The sequence below is a fragment of the Musca autumnalis genome, unplaced genomic scaffold, assembly GCF_047663935.1.
Source record: "Musca autumnalis isolate F117 unplaced genomic scaffold, ASM4766393v1 scaffold_3, whole genome shotgun sequence".
NCBI lineage: Eukaryota > Metazoa > Arthropoda > Insecta > Diptera > Muscidae > Musca > Musca autumnalis.
In genome coordinates this window covers 35,826,896-35,846,632 of record NW_027411866.1, presented here as the reverse complement: position 1 = coordinate 35,846,632, position 19,737 = coordinate 35,826,896, and the positions used below count along the sequence as shown (strand labels likewise).

The following is a 19,737-nucleotide window of genomic DNA, read 5'->3' as shown; positions in this document are numbered from 1 at the left end:
TGACATCGTTTCATTGAAGATAGTTATCATTGTACCACTACTAACTACTGAACATCCAATGAATTTAAATGGCTCATCGATGTGTTAATTTCTAAATGGCCAAGAGAAAATGTGTAGTACATTTGTAGTTTGTAGTCTAGAGAGAGCTGTGAAACATTTTTTCAGTCCCATATTTGCAATGGAAGCCGACAGAAGTTCTATGAATCAAATAACGCATTTGAATTTAAGTGAAATGTAGGTATACAAAATATTAAAAAAAAAGTAATATAGTTTATTCTTTCCCAAAGTGATTTAGCGGGTGAGGCCAGACAACGTCAGAGGAACCGAAACCACAGAGATGTAAAATGCAAAAATTCATGTATGAAAACCACAATGGCTGCCACAGTTATAGGTTTACATAACATTTTAAATACGAGATTGTTATTGTGAAAAAAAAAATTAAATAAAAATCAAATGTTTTTTTTTGTTTTCTAAATTTAGTTTTTATTTTGTATCATTTTTTTAATATTATTATATATTATACATAATTTATAATACATCATCATCATTATTAAATACAAACTATATAAAGTGTTTTACAATTTTCCTTATTTTCTTGTTATTGTTGTTTTCAAATTTTTATTCAAAATGCCAGCTACTAAAACGTAAACTTATTGAGAAAAAAATGAAAACACTTCAAAAAAATTAGTTATTAAATGCCAAGCGCCAGCTAAACAAATGAATGTTAATCGTTTGGGGAAGAAGACAATAAATTAAAACAGGAGGAGAAAAAAGGTGCAAACAACTTTACAGAAAAAAAAAAAAAAACAAAGCAATCTGGGGGTAAAGAAAAACTGTAGTGGAATAGTAGTTAACTAAATATATAATCTTAGATTATAATTTGAAAAAAATAATATCCTTCTTACAATTTCTATTGAAAAAAAATAGTAGTCCAAATATTCAGCAAGAAGTTTAGTTTTCCTTATTCTCAATCAAAAAAATAAGAAGAAGGCATTGAAATAAATCACAATTATTTGCTTACAAAACAACAAAGGTAAATAGTTAGAAATAGGAGAGAGTGTTGGCTGAGTGGTTGGAGTTGAGGGGAGAAGAACAACAAATATCAATAGCAAAAAATATTGAACCAATTTCTTTAAGACCTATTTATGATTGTGGAGGGTGTGTGTGAAATTTTTTAAGTATAAACTTTTTAAATTTTGCTTCTTAATTTCTAAGAAACTCTGTTGGGATTTTTATATTTTTGTTTTAGATAAGGAAGTAATATGGAATTTAAAATGGTTTTTTTAAACACAAATTTTTGTTAATAAATAATTTTTTGTGTTTGAAAAATTTAGTTGAAGAAACAAAGCTGGAAGGAATACATTTTACAGTTCATCCTTGGTTAATAGAGTGTAACGATTTTTCGATGGTCCCAATTTCTTGAATGTTGATTCTGGCGGTGATGTATTCGAGTTGACATCAGCTTGTATTTCATTTGTAACTGGATCTGGACCATAATGGAATTCCCTGTAAAAAAGAAAAACAAAGAGGAAATAATTTAATACAATTCCAAAAACTAAACAACTTTTGAGTAGAAAAATTCCATCATTCTGTATGTAGCGGGTTAACAAGGATATAAATTTTGATGCGATGGTCCTCCACTCAATATCGTGGAAATATTGAATAGAAGAAATTGCCAATGAACTTAAAGTTACCAACATAGTAACCTCTAACTTTTCAGAGATTTTCTATTACAGAGGTGTCAGGAGACCACGTGCCCATCGCTGTTTTTAGGTTTTCTGCACGAAACCGAAGCCTTGTTTATAGCTGGACGTCCGAACCAATGTAGAAGTAATCTAGTGGAACAAATTAAAATATGCTAGCCCTTTTTGGGAAAATTGGGTTCCAGAGTCTTAACCATAGTGGCGGATCGGTGGGAGACAGCTTATCCGATGATGAACTGTATGCCATACTATTTCCAGCTACTGCAGTCGGCCCGACCTTAACAGAAAACACTCAAGTCTTGAGACTCTAAACCTTCTAGCTGAGACCCACTTCCCTGGCTGCACGGACGCCAGTAACCTTCACATTGAATGTGAAAACGTCCAAGTCCAAGAGTCAGTGGACGAGAGCCTCATTGATAAGGTTGTAAGCAGAAACAAAATAAAGTGGGCAGTAAGTACATTCAAACCCTATAAGTCACCTGGTCCAGATGGAGTAATTCCTACGATGCTTCATTTTGCCGCACCGCAGATATACCAAATTCTGGAGGAGATCTTTATGGCCTGTTTGTTTCTTTCCTGCGTACCAGATCTGTGGAAAGAGGTAAAGGTAACTTACATCCCCAAAGCGGGGAAAGCCAGTCACTCTGCACCGAAAGACTACAGACCTATTAGCCTATCCTCCTTTCTCCTCAAGACACTCGAACGACTGATCGATCTGGAGATTAGGAGCTTTGTAGACACTGCCTCGCTGAGCAACTCGCAGCATGCTTACATGAAAGGTAAATCTGTCGAAACTGCTCTTCATGAGGTCGTGGGTTTCATTGAGAGAAATATGGAGAATTCAAACTTTACCTTGGCGGCTTTCCTGGATATAGAAGGAGCCTTCAACAACGTAAAACTTGAATCCATTCATCTCTCGCTTAGAGCGGTCAACACCCCGGAAACCCTGATCTGCTGGATAAAGAGAATGCTGGAGAGCAGGATCATTAATCCCAGCATTGGGGAGTTGACAACAAGGAAGACAGTAACCCAGGGAGGTGTACTCTCACCGCTGCTGTGGCTACTTGTGATAAACAATATTTTGGCGGAATTCGACAATCAGGGCATCAAGGTTGTCGCATACGCGGATGATGTAGTTCTACTAATAACTGGCAAATTCTTGTCCACAATTTCGGAGCTTATGCAAAGAGCCTTATCAAAGCTGTCCCGTTGGGCCACCACAAATGGCCTTGGTGTAAATCCAACGAAAACAGAACTGGTATTGTTCACCAGAAAGCGTAAGCTCGGCGACTTCATATCACCAACATTGGATGGAGTGCAGTTACATCTATCTCCTGAGGCCAAATACCTAGGTACAATCCTGGATTCTCAATTGAGATGGAAAAGGAACGTCGAGGAACGGACGAAGAGAGGTATGATCGCACTCTATTCATGTAAGAATTCGATTGGGAAAAGTTGGGGGTTAAATCCAGCTATTATACACTGGTTGTATAATACTATTGTGAGACCCATCTTATCCCAGGGATGTCTTGTCTGGTGGCATGCGCTTCGACATAAATCGAACTCTGGCAACATAGACAAGGTGCAAAGGGCAGCCTCGATCCTAATAGCTGGAGCTTTTAGAAGTACACCACAAGCAGCTCTGAATGCGATGCTAAACCTCTTGCCCACGAGACTTAGCATCAAAGGTCAAGCAGCACGTAGTGCCCTAAGGCTACATGAATTGAATCGTTGGCGTGACAGCACCTATGGTCATGCATGCATTCTTCGGGAGCTAGGGCCAAACCTTAGCTTGAATCAGCAGGGGAAATTCAGCGACTACTTATCACCAATCCATAGATTTGATGATTTTGAGGTCGTTATCCCTAGTAGAGATGACTGGATCCGTAGTAACCCTCCTCTGGACGGTCTGGCTTTCTATACAGACGGTTCCAAGATGGAAGAAGGTACCGGAGCTGGCGTCTACTGCGAAAAGCTTTGCCTCGAATACTCATATAGGTTGAACAGCGACTGTAGTGTTTTCCAAGCAGAAATCTTCGCGATCAAAATGGCCGCAGAGTTGATAAAAAGTCTGTATGCTGAAATCTCTGAACCGGTGACTATCTTCGTTAATAGTCAGCCGGCTCTTAAAGTCATCAAATCCCCCAATATCAAGTCTGAGGCCGTTCTTGAGTGTAGAACTGCTTTGGCGAACCTCACTAACGCTGTCCGACCCTGCTGGGTACCGGGACACTGTGACATTGTGGGAAACAAGAAGGCAGATGAACTGGCAAGACATGGATCTCAATCAACAAGTCAAGCTATCACTGATTCTATCAAACCACCCATATGTCACGTTTTTCGGAAGGTGGAGACGTTCTTTGAAGAACAAGCCAAGGAACTATGGCATAATGAACCAAGGTGCAACGTGTCAAGGGACATTTGGCCGAATCTTTCAACAAAGAGAACAACTTCACTTTTAAGTTTGAGTAAACCAGAAATCAGGGTATTGACGGGAGTCATTACCGGCCATTGCAACATCCGAGCTTTTATCGGCAAATGGCAGGATGATGGCGTGGACTATTGCAGGCTCTGTGAAAATGAGGAGGAAACGGAGACGATCGAGCATATTTTATGTCGTTGCCCGATGTTAACTCGAAAGCGATATAGATTAACAGGAATACGCTTTCCTCCAAGCTTAACCTTCTACTCAAACATGGAACCAACAATCATAAACAACATCATCAAAAATCTGAATTGGCTGGGACGGCGCGACCCATAAGCGTAACTACTTCTCTGACAGTTTTTTCCACCATCGCCAAATAAACCACCCTCTCTTTCTTTGTTATATCTTCATTTTTTCTTTTTAATAATTCATTTATTACTACATTCCAAACCAAACCCTCTTTTCTTTATTCTTCTGTCTTTTGTCTCCTCTTGTCTTTTCAGGTAATTCTGAACCTCTGTTTATGGATGATCACAATGGACCGAAAGGTCTCCGAGTGGCGTAGTCAATATATATATATTGTCTACACATCCCCAAACTTAACCTAACCTAACAGAGAACACTGACAGAGAACACTCAATCCCACGGCAGCGGGTTCTTACGTACCGGATTGACCCGAAACCAAAAGTGTTTCGGCCAGCGGCTGCCAACCCAGCATTATATGCTGCTACAACAACAACAACAGAGAACACTGACCACCCTAAGAATCCGGAATCACACGGGAGAACTGTCCATCAGCCCAAGCCGATAGAAGTAGTATCATGAGGCAGGATGTAGCTTAGGAAACAACTGCAACAACTAAATTAGCCGAAAACGACGATCCCGCTACACTCGCTACGAAAATGGGAAGACTATAGTACATTTTGGTCCACCATTCCTATAGTAGTTTGTTTGTACGGTCACAGGCTGAGAATAATTAACAGCCGGCAAAACCGTCTGATTCTTCTTCACTTCTCTATTTGAAAGTTTAATTTAAGTTCCAAGCTTTTGGGTGGAACAAATTGTCAAGACCTTAATCTCGATGGGTGTGGATTACCCAATCAAAAATATGGGTACATCGCTGTAATCTGCATAACGAGCAGATCAGACCAATTTATTGCTGTGCAGAACACCATTCTGAGCAAGTTGGAGATCTGTTTTTATGTGCCATTGTTTGAAACCTAACCATAGATGTATGTATGTAAGTTCCCGTAAACATCCCCGAAGGGACAACAGAGACTTCTCTCCTATTAGATCAATGATATGGCGGATACTATTTATAACCGAGCCCGATTGGCGTTTCTTTGGACAACACCTGTAGGTTAGTTTTACATGGCTGAAATTCTTGCCACCCTTAAAAAATGTGATGTTGTCTGGCCTTGGAATCGAACTTGGACATACAGTGTACAAAGCAAATGGCACTCTGATGCCATAGATATTTTTGACAATTCGATCAGAATATTCCACAACTAAGAGAATCTAGTAGTTTTCGTCGTTTTAAAATATTAACTTTAAAAGAATTTCAGTTTTTAAAATTATTCAGGTATGTGATGAAAACCGAATCGACTCGATTTGCAGAATCGGAATGGTATATAATCGGAGTGCCGTTGATGATATATATGGTTTTGCTTCACAAACGCCCCTTATTTGAATAATATTTTTATAATCCATTTTCGATTCCATTAAAATATTCACGAAAATTAGAGATATACGATTTCGATTTATGGCAAAACGAGTCGAATCGTTTTCCATCACATACCTGATTGTCCTGATTAAATTTTGTTAGTCTCATTTCCCGGACGGGAAACGGACTCATTAATGTTTAGAGTCAATCCATTACACATACCACCTAAGCAAATGCCTTATAAACTATAAATTCTGTTTTCCACTTACCTATGCAGTTTGCCATTGTATAAATCTTGTAGGAATTGCTTCAATTTGCCTGGTTTATACATATCCTTAAAGTTGGGGAACAAATACATGTGTCTGAATGAATCGATGGCAATAATGGGCAAATCTTCTTCCGATTTACCCAAATGGTGTAGAGGATGGGCAAAACGTTTGCCATCGGCCGTTAAGAAGTTGACATTTTCTATAAACGAGAGAAGAAAGTTATTAACTTTTCTATATAAACAAAATTTGTGCAAATAACTTACGCTTCTCATCCATTAATTGCTGTTCAATAATAGCTTTGTAATCCTTAATGGAATTTGTGTCATCGGGATGATGGAACAGAATCAAGAATGGTAAACCTTCTTCGGTTAATTCTTCAGCATTTTCGAAGGTGATTTCACGTACCAAGGGTACACATTTTTCTTGGATCCAGATTTTCAATTCATCGAAATTCTTAAGGCTACCGGTATAGGTTTCATCATTTTCATGACTCAGTGCCACATCGGGACGGAATACAATTATGGGATGTCCTTTAAAATGGAAATAATGAAAGATTTTTTTATTAGTTTTGGGGTTTTTAGAAAAAGAGGAGTAAAAGTTATGCCAGTTTTTTTGATTATCCAATGGAAACGACCGAAATTAAGGTGGCTCAGTTGATATAAGTTCAAGGATTGAGATTAGGTCTTGCTTAGTGTATTAAAAACTTGGTCTTGATATACCCTAGGTATTTATAATTGCCACAATTCTGGGTTTTTTTATTTGAATAAAAAGTAAAGGTAGAAACCATGGCACACCAGCTGTTGGAATATGAAATGTCAAATCCCTTTATAAAAAAAAAATAATTTTGTTGTAATTTCCCCAACAACATAAAGAAATTTTTGACATTTCATATCCAAAATTTTAAAATACCACTACCTGCGTAATATTGCCGTGGTAGAAACACAATCAGCCTGTTGCTTGCTTTGCTCCAGTCAAGGCATATTTCTATAAGGTATATGCATGAATTACAACAACTAACAAATTTACAAAAACAACATTGTTGTTATTGAAAAATAATTGAAAATTTAATACTAAAAATTTTCTCAGGAAAAACATAAATACATTTTGAAAATCCGCTAAAACAGAACACATTTGAATCAAAATGTAAATATAAAGCATTCGGAACTGTCGTAAGAAGTATTTTATCGTAGAAAATTTCGAAGTTTCAAATTTCATGAGTAGACCCTATTATATTTTGAAAACCAAATTTACAAGTAAAGTAAAGGAACAAGTGTCGTTTAGGGGCACCTCTCGGATCGGTCTACTTAAGAACACTTTCAATTTAAAAGAGAGTTTTGATCGCGTAGCCCTCTTTTGACCGTGTCCATAGGAGAAAGTCTTAAATCCCCGGCATAGGTTTTAAAAATAATGGTGATAAAAGTAAAAAAGTCAAGACCCATATCTCGGGAAGTATGGACTTCCCCCGGAAAATTATATATCGTTGGAATCAGGGTCCCAAGGGCTACCTATGGTAAAAATTTCAGCCCGATCCGAGAGGTGCCCCTAAACAACCTAAAGGTGTGAAAGTAAGAAATTTCCGAAATGTCAACACCCATATCTCGGGAAGTATGGACTTCCCCCGGAAAATTATATATCGTTGGAATCAGGGTCCCAAGGGCTACCTATGGTAAAAATTTCAGCCCGATCCGAGAGGTGCCCCTAACCATATCTCGGGAACTATGGACTTCCCCCGGAAAATTATATATCGTTGTATTCAGGATGCCAAGGGCTATCTACTGTAAAAATTTCAGCCCGATCCGAGAGGTGCCCCTAAACGACATTTAAGCTAAAGTAAAAATACAGCTGTTTGTCACTTCTACCTTGTAGCTTCAGTAAAATAATAAATGAAAAGCAACCTAATTCAAATTCATCTTGTCCATTCTTTATTCTTTTACGGAAGCCACGCAAGCAAGAAAAATCCATTGTGTTTCTACCTCAAGTTGTCGGGAACCAGCGTGGTGCAGAGGAAAGCACGTCCGCTTTGCTCTGAGAAGGTCTGCGGTTCTATCCCTGACCAGGGGATGGTTTTTGTTCCATGAAAATTTGAAGTAAAAAAAAATTTCTTTATAATATTTTTCATTTGACAGCTTTTTATACCCTCAGCATTTATGCTAACGAGGGTATATACACTTTCATACGGGCAAAATGTGCCTCATCGAAATAATGGTTTTAGACCCCAAGTATGTTTGGACGAAATGTGTTTCAGGCAATTTGGAGTTGATTTAGCCATGTCCGTCCGTCTGTCTGTCTGTCTGGCTGGTGCGCACGATAACTCTCGAACGGATCAACCGATTCGGTTCAAAAATTGGCTATCGTAATATTTAGTCCAAACTTGGTTTAAGTTCGAAGATGGGTTATATCGGTCCACTCTTTCCGGTACCTCCCCCACAAAAGTTCGGAAATTTTGTGGGCACGATAACTCTTAAAGGAAGTAACCGATTTGGTCCATACTTTGCACATCGTAAAATTTCTACCAGATTTAGATGAGGTTCCAATATGGACTCAATCGGTCCACTCCTTCGGGTACCTCCCACACAAAATTTCGGAAAAGTTCAGTTTAGGACCTGCTCTCGAATCGCTTTGAGTTTTGTTGTAGCAACTTTTAGTCCCTGCCCCCCATACGACGCTGTAAGTTTCATCGGGGGCAAGTCCATACTTCCTGAGAAAATAGCCTGAAAGTTACAAAAAAACCCCTATGACACCGTGTGTAGTGGTTGGAGCGCAAGATAACTCCCGAACGGATCTTCCGATTCGGTCCAAAATTTGGCTTTCGTAATATTTGGTCCAAACTTATTTCAAGTTCGAAGATGGATTATATCGGTCCACTCCTTCCGGTACCTCACCCACAAAAGTTCGAAAATGTTCGGAAATTTTGTGCGCACGATAAGTCTTAAAGGAAGTAACCGATTTGGTCCATACTTTGCACAACGTAAAATTTCTACCGGATTTAAATGAGGTTCCAATATGGACTCAATCGGTAAACTCCTTCGGGTACCTCCCACACAAAATTTCGAAAATGTTCAGTTTAGGATCTGCTTTCGAATCGCCTTGGTTTTTGTTGTAGCAACTTGTATTCACTGTCCCCCATACGAAGTTACAAGTTTCATCAGGGGCAATTACATACTTCCTGAGAAAATAGCCTGAAAGTTCAAAAAACCCCCACACAAAATTTCGGATAAGTTCACTTTAAGACCTGCTATTGAATCACTTTGATTTTTGTTGAAGCAACTTACGTTCGCTGCCTCAATTACGATGGTAAACGTTTTTTCAGGGGCAAGTCCATACTTCTTGAGAAAACAGCCCGAAGGTTGCAAAAACCCCCTATGACACTCCCATGGTCTATATAGGTCCATTCCTTTAAGTACCTCCTCCGCAAAACTTTTGAACTTTAATCCTAATTTAAATTTTTCTCGGTTCATACGCCCAAAATTTTGAAACCCTCTAAATACACATGTTTTTTGGGAAAAAAAACTGTTTCAATTTACACAGGCTGAGGGTATATCTCTGTCGGGAAAGCCGACTGATACTTTTTTACTTGTTCCTTTATAAAATTTCTCATTTCACATTTTCATAGAACAAGAATTGAGCCCCAGACTATCAAAATTTTCGGCGGTTTCAAATCCCCTCAGCATAAAATTACATTTGCTGAGTATTTCAGCCATGAAAAAGTTCTCTACAAGTAGTGTCGCAAAATACGCCGTTTGGACTCGGCGATAAAAGGTAGGTCAAACATCATTGAGCCAATATGAATGGTCGTGCGCTCATTGATATGAGAGAAGTCTCCTTTGTCCTCTCAGGCATGTTGTGGGAACATATCTGTGTAAGTAGGGGGTTTTAAGTAGGGGGTTCTCCTATCATGAAATTTGGAATTGTGGCAATAATAACAGCTCTAGGGTAAATGATTTAAAGATAATTCGTTTTTGAGGTCTTTTGGTTATTTTGCAATCCTTGAACTTTTGAGGTTATGAGTAAGTAACCCATTTTGAGGTTATGTCTTGATAATGAAAATTATTTCAAATTAGTTCTATTTTTTACAACCAAACAGTAAAGCCAAAGCAAAAGTGTTAAGAAATTAAAAAGAAAAATAACACAAACAAAACAAAAATAATAATTACCTAAAGTTATATTATGTATTGCATTACCTAGAGGTTTATTTTCACCACCTTTTGTTGTAGTTGGAGAGTAAGCATTATTTTTTTTTTGTTTACAATAAAAGGTAGATAAAGATAAACGTGAAAAAAATCAAAGTTGTTGTGTTAGAGAGAGAGCATGCACTCGTTAAAAGTTAGTATAACGTTTCATTTTATATAAACACAAACAACATACCTGGTGGATGCATGGCCTGGGCTGCCTCACCAAAACCAACATGGAATTGACATTCATCCTTGAGATTTGAGGCAACTTTACGGAATGTATCATATTCCGGTTGATCACGACGATCAAAGTAGCCAATGATAATACGTTTTTTCGAATCCAATGTTTCCAAATCTTTTAGAGAATGGAATTCTTTAATGGGATCCTCTAATTGTTTCTTTACGAATTCTAGGAAAGCTTCGGCTGAGCGTTGTCCACGATATTCACGTTTTGATAGTTGGCCATTGCGGACAATTTTCAATGTTGGATATTTGGTAATGTGAAAACGTGAGGCAATGCCAGTCTCTTTGTCACAATCGACTTTACCAAGGACAACCTGGCCGGGATCGGGGAAAGCCTCCCTAACCTGTAAAGAAACAACAAATTAAAATAAATAAATCAAATTTTACATGTTTTTACATTAATTACCTTGTCTGCAGCCTCATTAAATATGGGTGCTAATAAATTACTAAATCTACACCATTCAGCATAAAAATTTAAGAATACCAATTCATTAGAAGCTAGAAGAATTAAAAAAATATGAATTAATTAAATATATAAAATAAATTAAGGCAAAAATTGAGAGTAAATATTTGCATATACAAATCATTAACGAATTCTTCAAATCTATATCAAATATTGTGTAATATATGTACGTATATTTTTTGAAACAAATCAGAAACCTGTTTTAGATTAGCTTAAAGTTCATAACCCAATGACACATAATCACAGCTCGAAATGTGTCTTACGTCGCAGTACCAAAGTGAAAGTTATTATGTCAAATAATTAGCTCTGTCTTAATGACACACATCCAAGATGAAATTTGAAATAATTACATAAGAAAGAGCTACATTTGAACCTTAATTATTCCGTCTAGCTAGACAGAAATCAAACAAGCTTGGTTTGGTAACAAAGAAAAATACCGAGATCAATGACTTTTTGGGAATTGAGGCTTATTAACTTTTTCTTAAATTGCAACAAAAGATCAGCTTTTCCATAACTTTTTTTTTTTTGGTTAAACAAAGTTTCATGTCACTTTTCGAAGCAGGTGTTTTTAATTTATCTTTCAATTAATTGTTTTAAAACAGTATTTTTAACATATGTACATACATACATATGAATTATTTATTTTATTGTTTTATTTGCATTGTTTGTTTATAGCCCTCAAGCATTTCTGATAACACTAATTGAAGTCATTAAAAACATTTGTTTCTGAAGCAAAAAAAAAAAAAAAAAACTATTTAAAAAAGTTTTTATTACAACAAACTTGTTAACAAGGAAATTAAAAATTATGGTAGAAAAAATAACTTAGACAAAATTGGCATGAGTAATGTAAGAATATGGGTGCCACCGTGGTGCAATGGTATTGCAGGTAATCATGTCCGGAATCCCAGGCCAGACAGCATTACATTTTCAACGGTAGCAAAAATAGCCCTCAGTGTAATGTTGACGACATTTTCCTGAGCATGTCAGTCATGAGAAACTTCTCTACAGGTGGTGTCTTAAGACACTCCGTTCGGACTTGGCCAATGCACTCTTTGATATGAGAGAATTCTCCCTTGTCCCTTCGGGGATGTTTTGGCGTGATGGGTTAGGTTTCAAACAATGGTACACCAAAACATATCTTGTCCACAATTTCGGAGCTTATGCAAAGAGCCTTATCAAAGCTGTCCCGTTGGGCCACCACAAATGGCCTTGGTGTAAATCCAACGAAAACAGAACTGGTATTGTTCACCAGAAAGCGTAAGCTCGGCGACTTCATACCACCAACATTGGATGGAGTGCAGTTACATCTATCTCCTGAGGCCAAATACTTAGGTACAATCCTGGATTCTCAATTGAGATGGAAAAGGAACGTCGAGGAACGGACGAAGAGAGATATGATCGCACTTTATTCATGTAAGAATTCGATTGGGAAAAGTTGGGGGTTAAATCCAGCTATTATACACTGGTTGTATAATACTGTTGTGAGACCCATCCTATCCTATGGATGTCTTGTCTGGTGGCATGCGCTTCGACATAAGTCGAACTCTGGCAACATGGACAAGGTGCAAAGGGCAACCTCGATCCTGATAACTGGAGCTTTTAGAAGTACACCACAAGCAGCTCTGATTGCGATGCTAAACCTCTTGCCCACGAGACTTAGCATCAAAGGTCAAGCAGCACGTAGTGCCCTAAGGCTACATGAATTGAATCGTTGGCGTGACAGCACCTATGGTCATGCATGCATTCTTCGGGAGCTAGGGCCAAACCTTAGCTTGAATCAGCAGCGGAAATTCAGCGACTACTTATCACCAATCCATAGATTTGATGATTTTGAGGTCGTTATCCCTAGTAGAGATGACTGGATCCGTAGTAACCCTCCTCTGGACGGTCTGGCTTTCTATACAGACGGTTCCAAGATGGAAGAAGGAGCTGCCGGAGCTGGCGTCTACTGCTAGAAGCTTTGCCTCGAATACTCATATAGGTTGAACAGCGACTGTAGTGTTTTCCAAGCAGAAATCTTCGCGATCAAAATGGTCGCAGAGTTGATAAAAAGTCTGGATGCTGAAATCTTTGATCCGGTGACTATCTTCGTTGATAGTCAGCCGGCTCTTAAAGCCATCAAATCCCCCAATATCAAGTCTGAGGCCGTTCTTGAGTGTAGAACTGCTTTGGCGAACCTCACTAACGCTGTCCGACTCTGCTGGGTACCGGGGCACTGTGACATTGTGGGAAACGAGAAGGCAGATGAACTGGCAAGACAAGGATCTCAATCAACAAGTCAAGCCATCACTGATTCTATCAAACCACCCATATGTCACGTTTTTCGGAAGGTGGAGACTTTTTTTGAAGAACAAGCCAAGGAACTATGGCATAATGAGGCCATTTGGCCGAATCTTTCAACAAAGAGAACAACTTCACTTTTAAATTTGAGTAAATCAGAAATCAGTGTATTGACGGGAGTCATTACCGGCCATTGCAACATCCGAGCTTTTATCGGCAAATGGGAGGATGATGGCGTGGACTATTGCAGGCTCTGTGAAGATGAGGAGGAAACGGAGACGATCGAGCAGATTTTATGTCGTTGCCCGATGTTAACTCGAAAGCGATATAGATTAACAGGAATACGCTTTCTCCAAGCCTAACCTTCTACTCAAACATGGAACCAACAATCATAAACAACATCATCAAAAATCTGAATTGGCTGGGACGGCGCGACCCATAAGCGTAACTACTTCTCTGACAGTTTTGTCCACCATCGCCAAATAAACCACCCTCTCTTTATTTATTATATCTTCATTCTTTCTTATAATTATTTTATTTATTACTACTTTCCAAACCACACCCCTTTTTTTTATTTTTCTCTCTTTTCTCTTGTCTTTTCAGGTAATTCTGGACCTCTTTTTTCCTTATGGATGATCACAATGGACCGAAAGGTCTCCGAGTGACGTAGTCAATATATATATATATATTGACTACACATCCCCAAACCTAACCTATCTCTATATTTGCTCAGTATAATGTTCTGCGATGCATTAATTGGTCAGATCTGCTTTTAAAGACTTAAATGTCGTTTAGGGACACTATAGGAAGCACTCGTGTTTTGCTGATCACGGCGATGTACACATATTTTTCCTTGGGAGATAGGCTGACTTCCGTATCGTCAATTGTTTGGCAAATGACTGCAAATATGTGAACTGCTATGTTTCTTAACGCCATAGTACTTAACAACTGAACCAAATGAAGCTTTATAAGCGTGGAAAGATAGATAACAGACAATACTATGACAAAATGAAAAAAAAAAACACAAAAAATATCCGAGTTTTACGTCAATTTGTGCAACCATTTTTTATGGCGTTTAAACGACCAGTGGCTTTAAGTGGGTTAATTTTCCATTTCGTAGGTGACAAAAGGGGGGTCATTGCGAATAAAATTAATGTGAGTTATCCCACTTTCTACTTTATGTTGAAACAGCAGATTGACAAAACTTACGGGGAGTTTTCATTCAGATTAACCCTCAAGACTTTTTGCCCGGCGCACACCATTATTCTACTCATTAAATTAAACAGGTGGTGAGCAGTGGATTTAGCGGGGGATATTTTCATATTACAACATTCGCGACATAGCTCATCGTAAATTTTGGTGGTACCTACTCGAGAGAGTGGGGCTCTTACACGGCATAGACCACTCCTCTTTAACCCATTACCCTCGGGGCTCTCTATAAATAGCCAGTTAAAACAACAAGTTCGCCTCTTCGAATCTGTCACGCCGTTGGAAGTAACACCTGTTCTATCGTCCTTCTTCCCGGGATTCGAGAGTGATTTAACCATTGCGCACAATTTGCTTAATCTTGGACCAATATTGATTTGCATCAGTTGGTTAGACACCTTGACTTAAATTTCCTTTAGAGGCACCTAAGGTAGGAAGACCATATTTGCACCATAGGTAGTCCTTTCTATTCTGATTCCAAAGGTGTATAACTTTTGTCCCGGAAATGTATACTTCCCAAAATATACATCGTTGGAATTAGAATAGAATGGGCTATGTGTGGGAAAATGCCGACTTTTTCCGCCAGGTGGTTAAGTCACTTTCGAACCCTGGAAGAAGGGAAGATAGGACTTCAGTCACGTTTGGCGACGTTACGTTGACTGACCCGAAGAGGTGCGCAAGTAATTTCAATCGACAGTTTGTCGAGCATCCCGAAAGTGACAGGGCGAAGAGAAGAGTATTACGTCGCATCAGATCTCTTCCTGCCGAGGATGAACCACCACAATTTACAATGGATGATGTTGCCAATGCCATCAGGAACGCTAAATCATCCAAAGCGTTGGGCCCTGATGGAATCTCCATGGTAATGTTGAAGCAGCTGGATGAGCGGGGAGTCGAGTATCTCACCAATGTCTTCAACTTGTCGCTAGCCACCCTCGTTGTTCCCGAAGTCTGAAAATGGGCAGGGTGGTCCCACTACGGAAGCCAGGCAAGGATGCCAGCAAAAGTGAATCGTACAGACCGATTTCGCTTTTGTCGCTCGTAGCAAAGACCCTTGAGGCCTTAGTCCTCCCCAGTTTCAGAAATAGCTATCAAGTTGCCGATCATCAACATGGATTCCGTAAGCAGCACAGCACGACAACAGCGCTGCACGCCATTACCACATATATCTGTAAAGGACTCAACCAGAGACGGCCGTGCGATAGAACAGTGATGGTGGCTCTTGACTTATCAAAAGCCTTTGATACAGTCAGGCACTCCATGCTGTTTGAGGACATTGAGCAGACAACCCTCCGGCCAAGCTTGAAACGTTGGATAGTCAACTATATGTGTGGACGCCAGTCGTACGTGGAATTCAGGAATAAGAAGTCCAAACCCAGTAGAGTGAAACTGGGAGTTCCCCAAGGTGGGGTGATATCTCCGGAACTGTTTAACCTTTACCTCTCCTGTATTCCACCCGCTCCAGACGGCATTGAGATCGTGACGTATGCGGATGATTGCACGATCTTGGCGTCGGGTACCTATCCTGATGACATCTGTGAGAGACTGAACAACTATTTAACTGATCTTACCACCTTTTTCCATTCGAGGAATATGCAGATTTCCCGCACAAAATCTACAGCCACTCTGTTCACCACATGTACAGCGCAGTTTGGACGTGAGTTGAATGCGTGGTCGACGGTAGCAGAATTCCGACCACAAACTGCCCTAAAATTTTTGGGAGTCACATTCGACACTACATTCACGTCGTGCGCACACGCCACAGCTATCTGCGACAAGTTGGAAAGTAGGAACAAGGTCCTCAAGTCCCTGGCCGGCAGCACTTGGGGTGCAGATAAAGAAACCTTGTTGGCCACGTATAACGCGATAGGTCGGTCTGTGGTAAGCTATGCGGCTCCAGTCTGGTCCCCAAGATTGTGTGATTCGAACTGGAAAAAGATTCAAACTTGCCAGAATGCCGCCGTGAGAACAGCGACAGGGTGCCTCCTCAAATCTTCAGTGGACCATCTACATGAGGAGGCAAAAATTCTTCCTGTAAAGCAACACAATGAGATGCTTTCGTTGCAGTACCTGCTTGGATGTTATGGTGTGAGCCATCCCAATCACCATCTTGTGGGTAGGCCCGGCCCATTCAGGGAGATCAGGAAGGATATACATGCTCTAGAGGGAGAGGTCCAACGATACAGGAGAGAACCCCTAGATCAACAAGCATATCAAGCAGGATTGAATAGCATTCACACGGACGCAGTTGCCAAGGCCTTAAGCAATTATAGTGTGAATAAAGTACTCGGAGTACATCCTCCATCTATCGCAGCTGAGGAGCGTCAGCTGCCACGACAAACCAGAGTAGTTTTGGCTCAACTACGCTCGGGATATTGCAGTCGCCAAAATTCGTATTGGGCGGAAATCGATCGCGCCGTGCAAGACATATGCCCAGTATGCGGCATGGGCCCGCACGACACACAACACCTTTTTAACTGCCCCGCCAAACCTACCCATCTAACTCCAGTGGATCTGTGGCTACATCCCATCGAAGCAGCCACTTTTCTGGAACTGGAGATAGACCCAGAGCCAGATTGAACAGAGGAACGAACAAATAAACATAACAAAACAAAACACTGTTACAACAACAACAGGACGGATTGGCAAAGCCCATGATGAGCATTAAAGTTCTCTAGCACCAGACGGTTATTGCCTTCCAAAAGCGAACTAATGTCGGGCTTATAATGCAGGACACAACTACAGTATTTATACGCAGTCCCACACTTTACTGCTGCCCCCATTACATTCCATATATGGGTCACTAGAGTCAAGCGAGATCGCAACGTTGTTTCTTAGATCGTAGCAGCCATGATGTTTTTCCGACTCAAAGTCTACAATTTACCTGACTTTTTTGCAGAGACTGTTGCAATTGAATAGCAAGAACGATGGATTTTCGGGGCTCTGAACAATATGTCGTGTTAAATTCTGCGGTGATTGTAGTTAGGGAGAATGTAGGGCCGTCTAGTATTCCAACGACGAAGTTGGAGCCAGGCAGGGAGATGTTCTAGAGTAGTCCAGGTGGCGGCTAAGACCAGTGCGGCCTCGGAAGTACACCCATGTTGGCATGTGGTAGATGCGGATCTGGCAAACGGAAAATATCAATTGACCGAGGTTCTTCTCTATCCCGGTACGGACCAAAAGATCATGGCAGGGAGATGTTCTATCGCAGCAAACAGCAATATAACATGTATTTTAGTAGTCCAGGTGGCGGCTAAGACCAGTGCGGCCTCGGAAGTACACCCATGTTGGCATGTGGTGGATGCGGATCTGGCAAACGCAAAATATCAATTGACCGAGGTTCTTATCTATCCCGGTACGGACCAAAAGAGCATGAAGCAGGCATTTCGCAATATATTACCGCCCCCATGGTGAAAACATACTCAAACCTTCCCATTCGGAATTTTTGCACCATCATTATTTGGCGCTTATAGTTTAAAGTCAAATACAATAATTCAGTTTTTGTTTTCTTTAATCTAATCGCTCACTTCAAAAAGGTTTCCTCATAGTGTAATGTAGGGCATTCATATTGAATCATCAATAGTGAATGATTCATATACATAAATACATTATATGTTTATCAAAACTACAAAACAAATCTAGTCAAAACCCCCACTTTTGTGGGCACATGCAAAAAATCTTTTAAAATATTTGCTTAGATTCCGTCCTCTTCATATGCAACTATTCGAAAACTGTTGTAAAATGTTATTTCTTCTCAAACACATAATCACGCGATCAGCCTTTACAATCAACAAGTATTGTGTGATAAAGAATGTGTGTCATTGTAAATAGAAACAATTCCAACGCCATACCAACAAATATACCCTTTCTTAATTAAAATCGTAACAAAATTTTGTAGGTTAATGTTAAATGAAAAGGTCAATAAACAGGCCTAAATATTCAACGTTTGTCTGCGGCATGGAAAATGTTAGGTGTGCGCAGACATAAAAGAAATTGATGGTGTTGTGCCTCCTCTGTCTACTACTTGTTTGTTTACATTTCTTTTTGTTTGTCTATTTGTTAGTTTGTTGGTGAAGCATGGTGAAGATAATACACCGCTAGCATAATAAGATTGATGCACACACTCTAGCGCACATACCCTAAAGGTTGTGAATGAATAATTATAAATGTGACACGTCAAGAGGCAACTATCAAACAAAAATCACTGCATTGAGATGAGATATTGGCAGACACCATAAACCTTACCCTATCGAAGTGGCTGCCTCACATCCCTTAGAAAAAACGAAACAATTAAAAAACACAACAAGATTGTTTTCTGTCAGAATATAAACAAATTATGTTTTAATTGAAAGCCACTCTTCAAGATAAGGTTGAGGGTTTCTGGAAGTTTGCATACAAACACATACAACTATTTGAGGAAGATTGAACGTACAACAACAAACACAGTCACTCACCTAATGTCATATCAATATTTTCACTGGTCAATGATACCGCCCCGCTATCTACGGGATGATAGAACACATAAAATATCTGCAAATATATATAAAAAATGAAGGAAGCATTTTTAAAAACATCGTGTGCAATAATAATAACAATAAACATAAACATTAAATTGGAGGGCCACGAGCAAATCTTGGCCGGCTGGCAGACTTGGTAAAGCAAATCAAAATGCTTGCTTATGACGTTTCGCATACGTGTTTCTTTTTTAAAGGGTACGGAATTTTCACTACCAACCAACCGACCCGTTGATGTTGTTCCTCTCTCCCACAAACACTTACCATAAATACCGCTACGTAATAACATTTGCTCAGATTCCACGCTCGCATATCTGTGATTTGTTTTATTAATTGCGGGTACGTTTACTTAGAAAATTAACTTAATTTCTAGAAAAATAATTGTTTAAACGTATTGTTGGGAATCTTCTTCTAAACTTTTCCCCTGCTCCAACTGAACTTGCTCAACTAAATAATCAGTGTTGCAGAGATTGGTAATCAAAGTCTAGTTGGTACATAGTTGTATGAAATGGTAGTAATATTAAATGTGTGGTGATATCGAATTAAAAAGTGTTCCATTGGTGCAAATTAAATGCAGAGAATACCCCGGTTACACTATTGAAGGTTAACCCACTGGGTCTAATAGATCCAGTGGGTTAATATTTGCTGGTTATAGTGCGGTTACACTACAGTTTTTTGCCGGGTTAACCCACATTATGAGGATTTATTACTTAATCTGGTCAAATCTGACCAGATTTGCCATACAAAAATTAAATCCTCTCACAACTGGGTTTATTTTAAATCCGGCACAAATCCACCA

At 39.4% G+C, this 19,737-nt stretch overlaps 1 protein-coding gene across 3 annotated transcripts; it reads right to left on the bottom strand.

The window, feature by feature from the left end:
* Window positions 1–1,229: 1,229 nt before the first annotated feature.
* On the bottom strand, window positions 1,230–19,450 carry ERp44 (Endoplasmic reticulum protein 44). 3 transcript variants are annotated; one of them, XM_073971912.1, is made up of 8 exons: window positions 19,203–19,428; window positions 18,879–18,954; window positions 10,882–10,973; window positions 10,426–10,819; window positions 10,215–10,262; window positions 6,324–6,590; window positions 6,061–6,259; window positions 1,230–1,506 (listed from the first exon to the last, which is right to left on the bottom strand). In XM_073971912.1, the coding sequence occupies exons 1-8, from the start codon at window positions 19,248–19,250 to the stop codon at window positions 1,365–1,367; spliced, it is 1,266 nt and encodes a 421-aa protein (XP_073828013.1). In that variant the 5' UTR covers window positions 19,251–19,428; the 3' UTR covers window positions 1,230–1,364. The 3 variants fall into 3 exon arrangements, with proteins under 3 accessions (XP_073828013.1, XP_073828014.1, XP_073828015.1); XM_073971913.1 differs by having other exon boundaries at window positions 10,242–10,262; window positions 19,203–19,395; XM_073971914.1 differs by lacking the exon at window positions 10,215–10,262 and having other exon boundaries at window positions 19,203–19,450.
* Window positions 19,451–19,737: the final 287 nt, after the last annotated feature.